This window comes from Drosophila takahashii, chromosome 3L, assembly GCF_030179915.1.
Source record: "Drosophila takahashii strain IR98-3 E-12201 chromosome 3L, DtakHiC1v2, whole genome shotgun sequence".
NCBI lineage: Eukaryota > Metazoa > Arthropoda > Insecta > Diptera > Drosophilidae > Drosophila > Drosophila takahashii.
Window position 1 is genome coordinate 25,465,195 of NC_091680.1, and position 13,057 is coordinate 25,478,251.

Here is a 13,057-nt window from a genome sequence, read left to right on the forward strand (position 1 = left end):
TAAACAGAGAAGTGTACTATAAATTCTAGGAAATTCTACACATATTTTGAGACTGAATAAAATTTACGACAGATTAGTACGGAAAGTCCACTCTGTTTACCCCCATTATCAAAGTGAAATATATGATGGACTTGTTTGTTTGGCGGCAAAAAGTAATCCGAAAACAAATGAATGGGTTTTTTTTTGTTATTTTGCCATAGCATAACATTTATTTTTCATTTTTTCGCATACACAGTATTCCGTTGCTCTTTTAGTATAAAAAAGTAGTACAAAAGTTCTATTTCTACTCGTGTTTGGCATTGTCAAACTGAAGTACGTGGATTTGTTTGCTCCCTTGAAATGCAAATAAAAAGTGAAACAAGTGTGCAAATAGGAGCAAACAAACGTGTGCCCAACAGGTGTGTGTGTGTGTAGTGTGTGTGCTTGTGTGTGTGGGGGGGGGGCTTTCCTCGGGGGTGGCGGGTGGTTGAGTGGGTGGCAGACGCAGTGCGTTTATTTACTCGCCGGTCATCATCTCCATGAATTCTGTAAATTAAACAAAACGACAGAGCAGACATTAAACCGATGCCACAGAACGCGAGCAACCGCTATATGCATTTATAAATAAATATTCCATAAACACGAAAACAAAATTGTATACCGATATTCCGATTCCGAGAATGAGAGATGCGTGTGGAATATGTTCGGAATCGAATTTGTGTGTCGTTCCCGACTAAAAATAGCGACCGATATGCTCCATGGGAGCGGTGATCAAGCTGTCATAATCGAGCGATCGCGCGCGATCTCAAGATCATCGCAATTTATGATCGCTATATGGATGGTGTTCTATGTGGGCGGAGGATGGCAAGCCACTAGAAAGCGAATGGGGGCGCAACACACTCACCATCGAAATCCACTGTACCGGAACCGTCGGAGTCGATCTCCTCGATCATGATGTCCAGTTCCTGCTCGGTCAGCTGGTCGTCCAGCTCCTTGAGGATCTCCTTCAGGCAGGTGGTGGGGATGAAGCCGTTGCCCTGCTTGTCGTACAGCCGGAAGGCCTCGCGCAGCTCCTTCTGCATGGCCTCCGCGTCCTCCTCCACGATGAATTTGGCAGCCAGCTGCACGAACTCACCGAATTCCAGGCGACCGGACTCTGAAATAAGCGAAATGTATGGCATATAATTAGCTGAAAAACAACTGGAAAGCCACTGGCTAATGATGGGGGCCCCGAAGCGCCGATGATCATAAATCAATGACAGCGCGAAACTGAAATATGATCATCAGTCGATAGTGAATCATCTCTGAATTGGTGTAATAGTCGGGTAAAGATAGGATAGGATAGTTTTTTGGCAGCTTTCTTAATTACTGGATATATATAAGTGTTTTCCAATGGGTCTTCCCTGACTTAAATACTAGTTCCTAAATATTCATTGGCTTGTTTCTTCGTGTAATTTGATATTTTTGTTACAGTTCATTACATTTGTTTAAGTTCAATTGAGTAGAAATGGCTATTTATAAATTAATATTGAAAAATATTATTATGAAAACTATTTTTCTATTTTCTATATTGTAATACCTATGTTTGTTTTTTTTTTTGTAGTATTTATCTTCTTTTTTCGTTTTATTGTAATGCACCCTGTTGTATTTTAAAACGAATTAAATTAAATGTATGCCACTCAAATTGTAAATAGACTATTTTCAGCTAATTATTTTAATTGGTAGTCTATTTGACATAAATAATGCAACTTTTCAGCTACAATATGGCGTCTATTTTTACTAGTGTTCAGTGTGTTATTAAAATTGTATTTAATGATTTAAAAATTCTAGTTCACCCATCATTCTGCACATTTATAAAGTGTTTTTACTTACTGTCCTCATCGACCTCCTCGATCAGTTCCTCCAGGATCTTCTTGTCGAAGGGCTGACCTGCAAAACCCATCAGAGATTAGTACTTCTACTAACTGAAACCATGAATTCCAGGACTCACCCATCAGACGCAGGATATCGGCAACCATCTCGGTGGGGATGGAGCCAGTCTTCTGGTGATCGAAGCTGTTGAAGGCCTTCTGGAGCACGGCAATCTGCTCGGGGGTAAGATCTTCATCCTGGTATAGCCGAAAAAAATATGTATTTCTTAGTTATCCTTCGCAGACTGGAGAGATCTCGATCACTTACGACGCTGCTCATGTTGCTGCTGTTTTGGATTGTTTCTGTTTCTTTAGCTTTATCTCACGAACCGATCGCCTCGGAATATTCGTTCCAACTACGAGGCTGCGCGGATGCGTTTTCCAAAATATAGACCAGAATCGGTGAACTTGCCACGCACACAAAACAAAAACGGAAAAACGGAAAAACACGAATACGAACGATGCCGATTGCTTTGGATATACGGATCGTTGGAGTGTATGTAGCGTTTTTCCACGCCGCTGCCTGAATTTTATTGTTTTTTAGAAATAACTGTAAATGTGCGATGGGAAAAAGCGAAAATAAAATGCGATCCGAAGCCGGAGACTGAATACGAGCCGTATAGTGGTTTTCCATGGCCAGTGATCGGTTGTTGGATGGTTGGATGGAGCATCCAATGGAGTGGGATGTGGAGCAAGAGGGGGAGCCCTTATATCTGCATAGCCAGCTATAATGCGATGCGTTGCGTTGCGCTGCGTCGTCCCCCGAGTCCCCACATATAAACAACAAGATCGGCGGTATATATACCCAGAGTATTCCACCAGATGATGCACGACAACAAAGGGGAGCGATTTGGAGAAATCGTCACTCGAGCAATGCACCATCTCAAATCCAGAGCAACGCAGGTGGGCGGAACAAAGCGACGATCTGAAATGTTGTACACACTTGTTCTCGATTTCCAAAAATGCCATTCATTTTTGTTTACATTTTTAAACCTATTCGCAATTGTTAAAATACACATATTTGGCATTAAAATATTTAAATACAAATACAATGCTTGTCCATTTGTTCACAGAGAGAATTATTCATGAACTTTACACTCAAATTGATCATTTTTTACTCAAAATATAATCAATTTAACCAATTTTTCAAATAATACTGAGTCATTTTAGAGATTTTTTTCTCCAAAAACGGGGACAAATCAGAGGGAATCAACAAGGTGAAGGTACTAGGTTTTTTCCAAATTTGTCCACAAAATCAGTACATCCTCAAATTGACAATACAAATACTTAATCGTGAATAATTCTTTCTGTGTACAAGCAAATGGATATACATAATAGACTTCAAAAATACTCGCATATTTCAAATATTTTCAACGTCACTGTTGATAAATATTGGCATACAATGACAATAAAACCTTAATCTCTAAAGACGATAAAATTATGTTTTCTTTTAACAATTTTATTAATACTGGAGTTTACTAAGTTTACAAATTGTTTCGTATGGAAAGTGCTAGAAACATGATTTTTTATTCGTATGTGGTAAGTTAGCCCAGAAGATCTTTAAAGCAAAAAAAAAAACATTTAATAAACTCATGAGTCCGGTTTAATTTAATAAAAGAAATTTTTAGTTTCAAATGATGAGTTTACCATTAAAATTCAAAGGCTTTTGTTGCTCCGAAAATTTTAAAATCATAATGTTAACACTTAATATGTTTTTGTTTTTACAAGGAGATTGTAAATCAATGGGATAGGAATTTCAAAACATTATAAACATTATACCATACAAAAATTTTATTTCAAATTTATAAATTTATTTCAAAACCGATATCACACACAATTAATCGATGTTTTTGGCCTTCGATAAGCCAGGAGTGTGAGTTTGCTAGGTTAGGAGTGTGTATCGGCTAGTCAGGAGGGTAAATTTGCTTACACTGAGGAAAAATGTGTGGATTTTTTTCATAAAAATATATAGTTCTAAAAATTACCTTCATGAAATTTTGAACATTTCAGTGAACTAAAGAAAATTGACATAGTGCTGGCTGTACTTTGGAAAAGGCCCAACCTCTCATCGCGTTCATTATTTCAGGATCCCTGTGTTTTTGGGTTCTCATTACGAACAATTGATTAAAAGTTTGTAGCTATGGTCATTCCTTGTTTTTGATGGAGTTATAAAATATAACGGCATGTAACTATTTTTTAAACTTTTACCTTTATCCAAACTTGTTTTAAAAAAGCACCGTTGTGGGCAACAATGCACAACTTGAGACGTATATGGGGTAATTTCTTATTTACTTCATTCTACTGTTTCACGTTTTATTGCTCACGTTTTATTAAAAGTTAAATATTGTTAAGCAAGTGGCCTCAGAGATGAGGGAATCCTTTTTGATGATCAATTATCCTCAATTATTTTAGGAAACAATAATTAGGAATAAGCTTGTAAAATTTTAAACTTCAAATATGTAAACTTGTATTTTTATTTTTACTTTTATTACTATTAAAAATTATTAATAAGAAAAAAGGTGACAGCTCTGGTTTTCAAGGATTTTACAGTTGTTGAATAGCTGCAATTTTTGGAAGTTGACTTTGTATGGAGCAGATGATTAACAGCTAACCACAATGTAACAATTCAGCAAATCAACTGTTTAGGGAATTCCCAGATTTATTCTGTCAATTATAAATTTGCATAAGGTACTTTCTTTTTGGCAGTTATTCTCTCGACTTATAGTCGACTTCATTCGAATTTTAGGCAGTTCTAATTTTGGTACTAATTTTTCGAAATTAAGGTTCATAGCAAAGACAGCAACCGCGAACGGGACTGAAAACCACAGGGTGACTATTGCCAAACGGCTAGCTAGCACAACAAATTACCGATAGAAACGCCTCGTGATATCGGGAATCGATATGCACCCGATAGGCCTAAACTATTTTAGTGATAGTTTTTTCCCAATTAGTAATTAATAACCATAAATGCCGTTTTCCACCATCGCGTGCGAAATGACGTGCCTTGCCTGAGCTGCTTACATAAGGCGCCGCCACACCACACACATCGATCAGCAGGGATTAGCGAGGCTTTGAGGCTTTCGATTGGAATCGGACGACATGGCGAAGGTGACGGAGGGCAGCAAAATGCTGGAGGCGGCGCTCCAGCAGATGGACGGGCTCATTTCCGGATCGGGATCGGTGGTGGGAGCAGGGGCTTCCCTCACGCTAAGCGAGCGCAACCTGATTTCGGCCACCAACGTTCTGTCGACGGCCAAGACTTTGGCTTTGGCCCTGCAACAGGTGAGTCACTCTCGCACGAGAAAGATAAGATTCATTGGTTTACCCATTACAGGTCGGCCTGGCTGCTCCCGCCCCTGATCCCGTCACGGCGGCCATCATCAGCGACTGGCTGGAGACGCACATACCGCGCCAGGACTCCGACGAGCGGATGCGCCGCCTGCAGCGGGACAAGGAGGGCCTGGCCCTGCAGTACCAAATGCTGGCCGAGCGCGTCTCGGAGCAGGCCGACAAGATCATCGAGCTGGAGGGCCTGATCACGGAGAAGAGCCAGCAGCTGTGCACCAAGGAGGAGCAGCTGCAGCGCCAGATGATCTCGCGCTCGGCCCTCGAGACGCAGAAGCTGGAGCTGATGAGTGCGCTGAGCGAGCTGAAGCTGCATCGCACCGCTTTGGAGCAGGTGCAGGATGGAGGAGGCGTTCCCATTCCTTATGGCAGTCTGAGCAACATCAACCAAAAGGCCAAGACGCCGCCCTCGGCGCTGCGGCATCAGATAAAGCCGCAGTTTCACAGTCTGCCCAGGTCGCACGGCAAGTTGGCGAACAACAATAACAACCGCGCGTTGGACGTGAATGCCAACAGCAGTGGGAAGCAGCGGAACGTGGCCTTCGCCTCCAACGAACAGATACTGATCGAGGATAGTCCTCAGCAGGTGGAGGATCCCATGACCTCCAGCTTCATGTCGCAGTTCACGCCCTCGCCAAAGCTGCGGGAACGATCTGCGCGGGGCTTGCGCAACATACTCGGCAAGCTGCGGCGCAGCAACAGCAGCAACTGCGAACTGACCGCTTTGGAGCAGGCCGAACCGGAGTTTCGACGCGGTGGTTCCCGGGCCACCGCCGGCGGACGCATCGAGTGGAGCGCCCAGACGCCGCTGTTCGGTGAGAACGAGAAGCACTGGACCACCTGGGGAGTGCAGGAGGTGTGCAATTGGCTGGGCTACATGGGCCTGGGCTGCTACGAGGACAACTGCAGGTGAGTTGGTCATCCGGCAGTCACAAAACAAAGTTACTAAGCTATCCTCTCCTTAGAAAATGGCTGAAGGCGAGTCCCTCTGTGTCGATCTTCACCGCCTCGCCCGTTGACATCGAACGAGAGCTCAACTTGAAACTGCCGCTGCACCGAAAGAAGATCCTGCTGGCCATTGATGAGCTGACTGGCAAGGAGTTCGACGATCTAACTATAAAAGCGTCCGTTTTGGATGTCGCCTGGGTTCTGCGCTGGCTGGATGACATCGGTCTGCCGCAGTACAAGGACTACTTCATGCTGGCCAAAGTCGACGGTCGCATGCTGCACCGCCTGACGCTCGAGGACCTCTCGCAGCTGCATGTCAGCTCCTGCCTGCACATTGCCTCGCTGCGAGCGGGCATCTTGTGCATGCGCCGCATGTCCTGGAACGCAGAGGGTCTGATACGGCGCTCCATCAAGGTGGTTAGCGAGGAGGAGGGCGGAGGAGCCAGCCCCGATCGGGACAACGTGGAGCTGTGGACGGCGCACCGCATCATGGGCTGGCTGCAGACCATCGACCTGTCCGAGTACACGCCCAATTTGCGCGGTGCCGGCGTCCATGGGGCGCTGATGCTGTACGAGCCGCGCTTCAACGCGGACCTGCTGGCCGACCTGCTGTCGATACCGCCGAGCAAGTCGCTGCTGCGCCGCCACCTGGCCATGCACTTCAAGGAGCTGGTGGGTCGGCCCGTCATCCTGAGCAAGCGGGATGCCGAATCGCTGCCCGGCTACCAGCCTCTGAACATAACGGCCAAGCTGAAGCCGGTGAAGCGCACGCAGTTCTCGCTGAAGCGACGCAAGAGCGCCAAGGGCCAGAGCGACGTGGACTGGACGGAGTACGTGTGCCCCATGAATGCCAGGGTGCCGGAGGCGTCGTCTCTTTCGGAGGCGGGCAAGGACCACGAGAGCTCGATGAGCTCGAATTAACGCACAATTTGAGGAGAATGTTTTTTAGTTGTAAGCACAAGCCTGGCCCAGAATGAACTGCCACCTGAACCAATCACGCAACCAAATCCACAAGTCGAGCGACAATATTAGCGAGAATTTATCCAAGTCCAATCTTCCAAACATCTTTCGATCGAATTCGAAGTCAAAATTCTTTCGTCTACCCAAGCATACCAGCAAACATTTTGGAAATCTTTATCTTTATCTGTAACTAACATTTAGGCTAAGCAAAACGATGATAACGAGAAGTATTCGCAATAGCATTGAAACGACCTTGAGAGCGAGCATAACCCTAAAGACTTATCGCCCATTTTGGAGTTTATCTTTTGTACTAACACGTTACTGTATTGACGGATATTTTGTAAAATACAAACTAAGATGCCTTTTACCACAAGAAGCCTGTACTAAAAACCAGGGTTCGGAATTTAACACACAAGATAAAAACATGAAAAATGGTATTTTACAGTGTGAGCAAAGTTTTTGACATGTGTGTCAAAAACAAAAGTGTTAAAATGTGAAAAATAATTGTTAACACACACAGCTCACTTGTGTTTTTTAGACAATGTGTTATTAACACGACGTGTTTTTTACACACTGTGTTTTTAACACAAATGAAAATTACATTTTATGGACATTAACGAATCGAAGGGAAAATTAAGAATCAATATTGGCCCAGGATATCTTAATTGTTATTTTTAACCGTTTCAAAGCGTTTATGAATGTCAAAAACTCATTGTGTTAAAAGCACGTTGCGTAAAGTGAGCTGTGTGTGTTATTTAAGTTTCTAACATATGTAAGCTACAATTTTTACACACATGTCAATAACTTTTTTTGACCTTAGCACTTTGACATTTAACATGTTGATAATACAGAGTGTGTTATTTTCCGAACCCTGCTAGAAACTATAATATATAATAAGGCTAAAGTTATTTGGTTAAACATTGAGTTGATTTATTAACAATAACATTTTATTATGCACTAGAAAAACTGATGAACGACTAGGAAGCGCGGCTGAGGATCGTTGGGCAGCCCGCATGGACGGAATCGACTGGCACCGGCGACATAATCTGGTCTTAAACTTAAATCTTTGGCAGTGCTTTGTGCGGATCTCCCGCGGCTGAAGGACTATGTGGTCTGGGTCTCCTGACTCGGTTGCTTGGCCAGATCGCTCTCCGGTATGTGGTCCTTCCAGTTGCGGAAGAGGTAGCGCGTGAACTTCTTCAGCTGCCTGAACTTGCAGTAAGTGGCGCCTTCGGCGGACTGCAGCTGCTGCGTCTGGATGAGGAAGCCCTTCTCCTTGAAGGTCTTCTCCAGCTTCTCGCGCTGCTTGGATCGCCTCGAGGATCGCCGCTTGCGCTCGCTGTCCGCCGAGGATTTGCCGTGCGGCTGTCCGGGCATCGGACTCTGCGAGCTGGAGCCCTGGGAGACCGGACTGTGCGGCAGGAGCAGCGTGGACGTGGGCGACTCCGGCGCCAGGTGAAGCATCTCTGGACTGAGGTCGTTCGAAGGCGGCGGAATATCCACGTACAGCTTATCATGCCCCTGCTGCTGCTGCTGCTGCTGATCCCTTGAGATGAACTCGTAGCCCCGCATGGTCTTGTCCCCGGTGCCATTGTAGTAGCGGTAGTTGCCCTCCGCGTCCACCGACAGCATCTTCTTCTCCTGCAGCGTGGGCTTCGCGCCGCCGGTGAACTTGAACTTGCAGATGCTGACCTCGTTGGAGGGACTCGTCGAATTCTCGGCGGGCATGGGCGGTATGAAGATGGCCGACCGCTTGCGCTTGCGCATGGCCAGCGGCGCAGTCTCGTTGGCGAAGAAGCCACTTGGTATGGGTATCTTGAGCGAGAGCTGGTTGTCCTTCTCGATGGTTTCCAGGGGCACAGGCATTCCGCCCAGGCTGCAGGACTCCACCAGCTGCTGGTAGTAGAGGCCCAGCTTGGACTGCTCCTCGTTGCCAGTCAGCTCCAAAGTCAGGGGTTTCCCATTACCAAGTGGCGTTGTTCGGTGGGAGGAGCTGCCACAATCCGTCGTCGTTGTAGGCTTCTCACTGTCGCCGCTGGAGATCGAGAAGCGATCGCCGCTCTGGTCGCGCAGGCAGAGATTCAGTGGCTCCTCGGGCGGCACAGAAATCGTCGCGGGAGCAGCACTCACCGGCATCGCCGCCACGGAGGAGGCGGGCACAATGGTGCCGTAGTTCTTGTAGATCAGGTGGCAGATGTCCGCCTTCTTGGGCTTCCGGCCGCGACGCGGCTTGTAGTTGTCCAGCGTGATCTCGCCCATGTAGGGCAGGTCGGCGTACTTCAGGGAGTGGCGCTTGGGGGCGTTGGAGGCGTTGGTTGGCGGCACCACCGACGTGGCTGCAATGGGCGAGGATCGAGCGGCCGGAGCTGCAGTTCGAGGAGTGGTTGACTGCTTCTGCTGCTGGCGCTCCGCACTCCTTTGGATCTCGGCAATCTTCCTTAGCCAGCTGCGGACATTTTCGTGCGCCTGACTTGGCGGAGGAGGAGCTGATGGCGGCGGGAGCACAGGCCTAGAGGGTTTTCGACCCTGGGTGGCCTCGTAGTGGGCGGCGTACTCCGCGGGCAGAGCTTGGTGGTGGAACCGCAGCTTCAAGGCGCCCGCCTCGCCTCTTTTTTGGGACCTACCTTGCACGGGTCTAACTGTCTTTTGTGGTGGTGCTGCTGGTGGTGGGGCAGTGGTGGGCTGATCCTGGGGAGGATGCCTTGCCTTGCGGCTGCCCATCAGCAGGTTGGCCTTCAGCTGCTGCTTGGTCAGCGGACTGCAGGTGCCGTTGTGCGGCGTCTCGTGGACGGCGCTTTTCCGGGCCAGCAGCGTCTTGAAGGGATGGTCCTCGTCGTGGGCATCGCTGGTGGCGCCGTGCGAGATCAGCGGGTCGTCGGAGCCCTGCAGCAGCAGCCGGGTGCTGTTGAGGTCCAGCCGCAGTTGTGGGTGCTCCGGCGTGGGCGTGGGCAGCCAGCCCTCCAGGTCGGGGTCGTGCTCCAACTTTATGTTGGGCAGCAGCTGGTCGAGATTGCTGGTGGCCGGAGCAACGGACACCAACTCTGCTTTGCCAGCACTGCCGTTCAGGTCGCAGACTCGCGTCAGTTCCTGCATCCTGGTTCTGGCTGAAAGGGAATTGAGAGGGAAAGTAGTTAGTTGGAATATCATTGGAGTATGCGGCGTATACGCAATGCCAGTTTTTCCAAAAAAAAGGAAATGGTCGTAAATGACTGGAGGTTGCTTATACGTAGCATTTATCATGAACAAAATTAAAAAGAAAAGAAATAGTGGTAAAAATAAGAATATTAAAAGTTGAGAGATCCGAGTTATTAGTGAATGTGAGTTTAGAATTTTAAAACAATGGAATCCATTGAGTATATCCAACAGCCATCCTAATTAAAACACGTACTGTATTTATGCGAGCCATATCATGATTTTGAAAACACACGAAAGTTGCATGCATTAAGACTGAATTTATAGTCTTAATGCATGAGTTGGTAAACCACAGCTAACATAACTAATTTATAATTATAATTTAATTTATAATTAATTTATCTGCGGTGACTAATCGGCTTTATCTCACCTCAACAGTCGCATAAACAGGAGATACTTTCATAACGCGCTCTCAAAACATCATGATTCTCACAGCATAAACGAAGTCACAGTCAAGTTTGAGGTAAATATGAATCGAAGGAATACGTTGCGTATACGCGACGTGAGAAGCACACGTTTCTGCCTCGGTTTGTGTTGTTATTTTGATGATCGCCGGCAGGGGAGGAGGAGGGACAGAGAAACGGAGGATCTCTCTCTCGATCGGTGGCCAGCACGGGAATTCTATTTAAATGTCTACGAGGAACTGGCAAGTGGCGCTCTCTCCGCGAAACACACACAAACGCATCGCGATCTTCGCTCCGAAACCGAAATGTTGTTTTTGTGCATGAAATTCGATTCCCTGGGCCAAAAGCATGCCCATAAAAGGTCTAAATGGCTGACTAGGGTATCCAGTGGTCGGATATCGTTGAGTTGCTATTAGGGAGTTGCTATTAGGGAGTTGCTATTACCTCGGTCGTTGGTATGGTGTAAGGTGCCCCGGATAAATATGAGTATCTTTCGGGTGCCCTCTTCAATTCAGTCTTGGCTCAAGATGTCCGGGCAATCCCAGCTGGATAAGCTCCGGGTCGTCAGGGTCCACAGTCCACAGATCACTTCACGCTGCCAGTGGCAGTTTTCCGACCAAAATCGCCGCTGTGCGCGTGTACATCGTGTTGACATCCAAAACGCAACTAGTTGCGGGAAAGCCGAGTCGCGGAAAGCATCGCTTCTTCGGAATATGCTCCTTAGATGGACCGCTGGGGAGAGCACGCCCCACACACAATAGAGGAAAATCGGACGGCGAGCGGGCCAAGTGAAAAAAGAAGAAAATCAAATCAAATTCCGCCGCTCTTCGGCTGAGATGCGTTGTCGCTGCTCGACACCGATGGATGTCGTGGTCCGCATTTAACGCCAAAGACGAAGCTATTTCGTGAGTGTTCATTTTTAGAAAAATCCAACTTGTTGCCGGCCATATAGAAGACCAACAGCCCCTCCCCTCCCCTCCGGCCGATCGGACAAACATCAGCCAATCCAACACAACACTACGCAGAATGCGGCAGCCAAAAAGAAGAAAGAATTTTCAAAAAAAGCGTATTTTTCGCTGTTTTTCATTCATGGGTTGTTTGTGCGCCAACTTGTTTATTGTATCAGCAGATCAGGGTGAAAACAAATTGGTTCCGTTTAGGTTCTCGGCTGCAATGGGAGCAGTTTTCCCCAAATCACACAGAGGGTATCACCTGGTCGATCACCTCACCACCTAGCTCTCTTTCTCGGTGGCTATGCGTATATGCGTTCGCTCAGTTTTGATGGCGTTTTATTTATAGCACCTTGCTATAATACTTCGGGTTAGGGCAACTAAGAATCGCCTGCGCCTCTTTCGGATTATGATTTTTTGGGCAAGGAAAGGAAAGTAAGAGAAAAACACCTCCCGAAATAGACAACGGATCGAGGCGATTCCTCTATTTCGGGCAGAGCACATGGCAATATAGGTCATCTCCGGTTCTACCTGGAGTGGGTACACAGCGAGAAAGGATCAACTAATTGGTCGGAATGTCTAAGAAAATATTTAAAAGTTTTTTTGGTTTTTAAGTCTTATAGTTTTAAATCACATCATTTAAGGGGTTATATACCTTTTTTTTTTTCAAAAAAACGAAATTTTTTTTTTTGCTGAATCTTAAAGTATATCCTCTAGAGAACATCTTCCCAAATTTTCATACAGATCCGAATAATAGTTCGATAGGAAAACAGCGTTTTGACGCGCTCGACTTCAATAGTTGCAACGTCAACGTAAAACTTTGAATGCGATTATCTCAAAGTCGTGTTTTTCCAAAAGTGCCTTCGCTGTGACCACGATTGCGCAAGAACTATTTGATCGATCTTCTTCAATTTTTTTTTAAATTATTCGTAATGATTGTGCCGAGTTCGTGAACGATTCAGTTTTTATGCGTCAATTTTAATTTCGCAGATCAGAATTTTTTAATAAAATTTTTAGAACTTGAAAAATCAACTTTTTGGAAAAATTGTTACTGTATGCAGATAAAAGGAAATATTTTTAAAAGTAATCGTTCACGAACTGGAAAAAATACTATACTAACTAAAAATTTTTGGTTTTTTGATATCAGTTGACCTGCTTGACTTCCATCGTGGTCACCGCAAGCCGCTATAAAAAAAAAAGGGTTCCGAAAGAATTGCCATAACTTCGTAAATTATTCATATTTTTTCAAGAACAAAGGCTTGTTGTTTCGATAAAAACATGTACTATCAATAAATAATAACTTCACTGTCATAAAATAATTGCTACACACCAAAAAAAAATCCAAAGTTCCCTCAATTTTTTCGCTCAA

The 13,057-nt window shown here is 45.8% G+C and overlaps 3 protein-coding genes across 3 annotated transcripts; 1 reads left to right on the forward strand and 2 right to left on the reverse strand.

The window, feature by feature from the left end:
- Nucleotides 1–174: 174 nt before the first annotated feature.
- TpnC73F (Troponin C at 73F) lies at nt 175–2,274 on the reverse strand. The gene is made up of 5 exons (XM_017148450.3): nt 2,158–2,274; nt 1,970–2,087; nt 1,852–1,908; nt 884–1,135; nt 175–525 (listed from the first exon to the last, which is right to left on the reverse strand). Exons 1-5 carry the CDS (start codon nt 2,167–2,169, stop codon nt 497–499), a joined length of 468 nt encoding a protein of 155 aa, XP_017003939.1. The 5' UTR covers nt 2,170–2,274; the 3' UTR covers nt 175–496.
- Nucleotides 2,275–4,763: 2,489 nt separating this feature from the next.
- On the forward strand, nt 4,764–8,050 carry Liprin-beta (liprin-beta). Its single transcript, XM_017148446.3, has 3 exons — nt 4,764–5,171; nt 5,224–6,143; nt 6,200–8,050. The coding sequence occupies exons 1-3, from the start codon at nt 4,989–4,991 to the stop codon at nt 7,101–7,103; spliced, it is 2,007 nt and encodes a 668-aa protein (XP_017003935.2). The 5' UTR covers nt 4,764–4,988; the 3' UTR covers nt 7,104–8,050.
- Nucleotides 8,051–8,059: 9 nt separating this feature from the next.
- Nucleotides 8,060–11,699, reverse strand: LOC108061973 (uncharacterized). Its single transcript, XM_070214581.1, has 2 exons — nt 11,183–11,699; nt 8,060–10,246 (listed from the first exon to the last, which is right to left on the reverse strand). Exon 2 carries the CDS (start codon nt 10,233–10,235, stop codon nt 8,247–8,249), a length of 1,989 nt encoding a protein of 662 aa, XP_070070682.1. The 5' UTR covers nt 10,236–10,246; nt 11,183–11,699; the 3' UTR covers nt 8,060–8,246.
- Nucleotides 11,700–13,057: the final 1,358 nt, after the last annotated feature.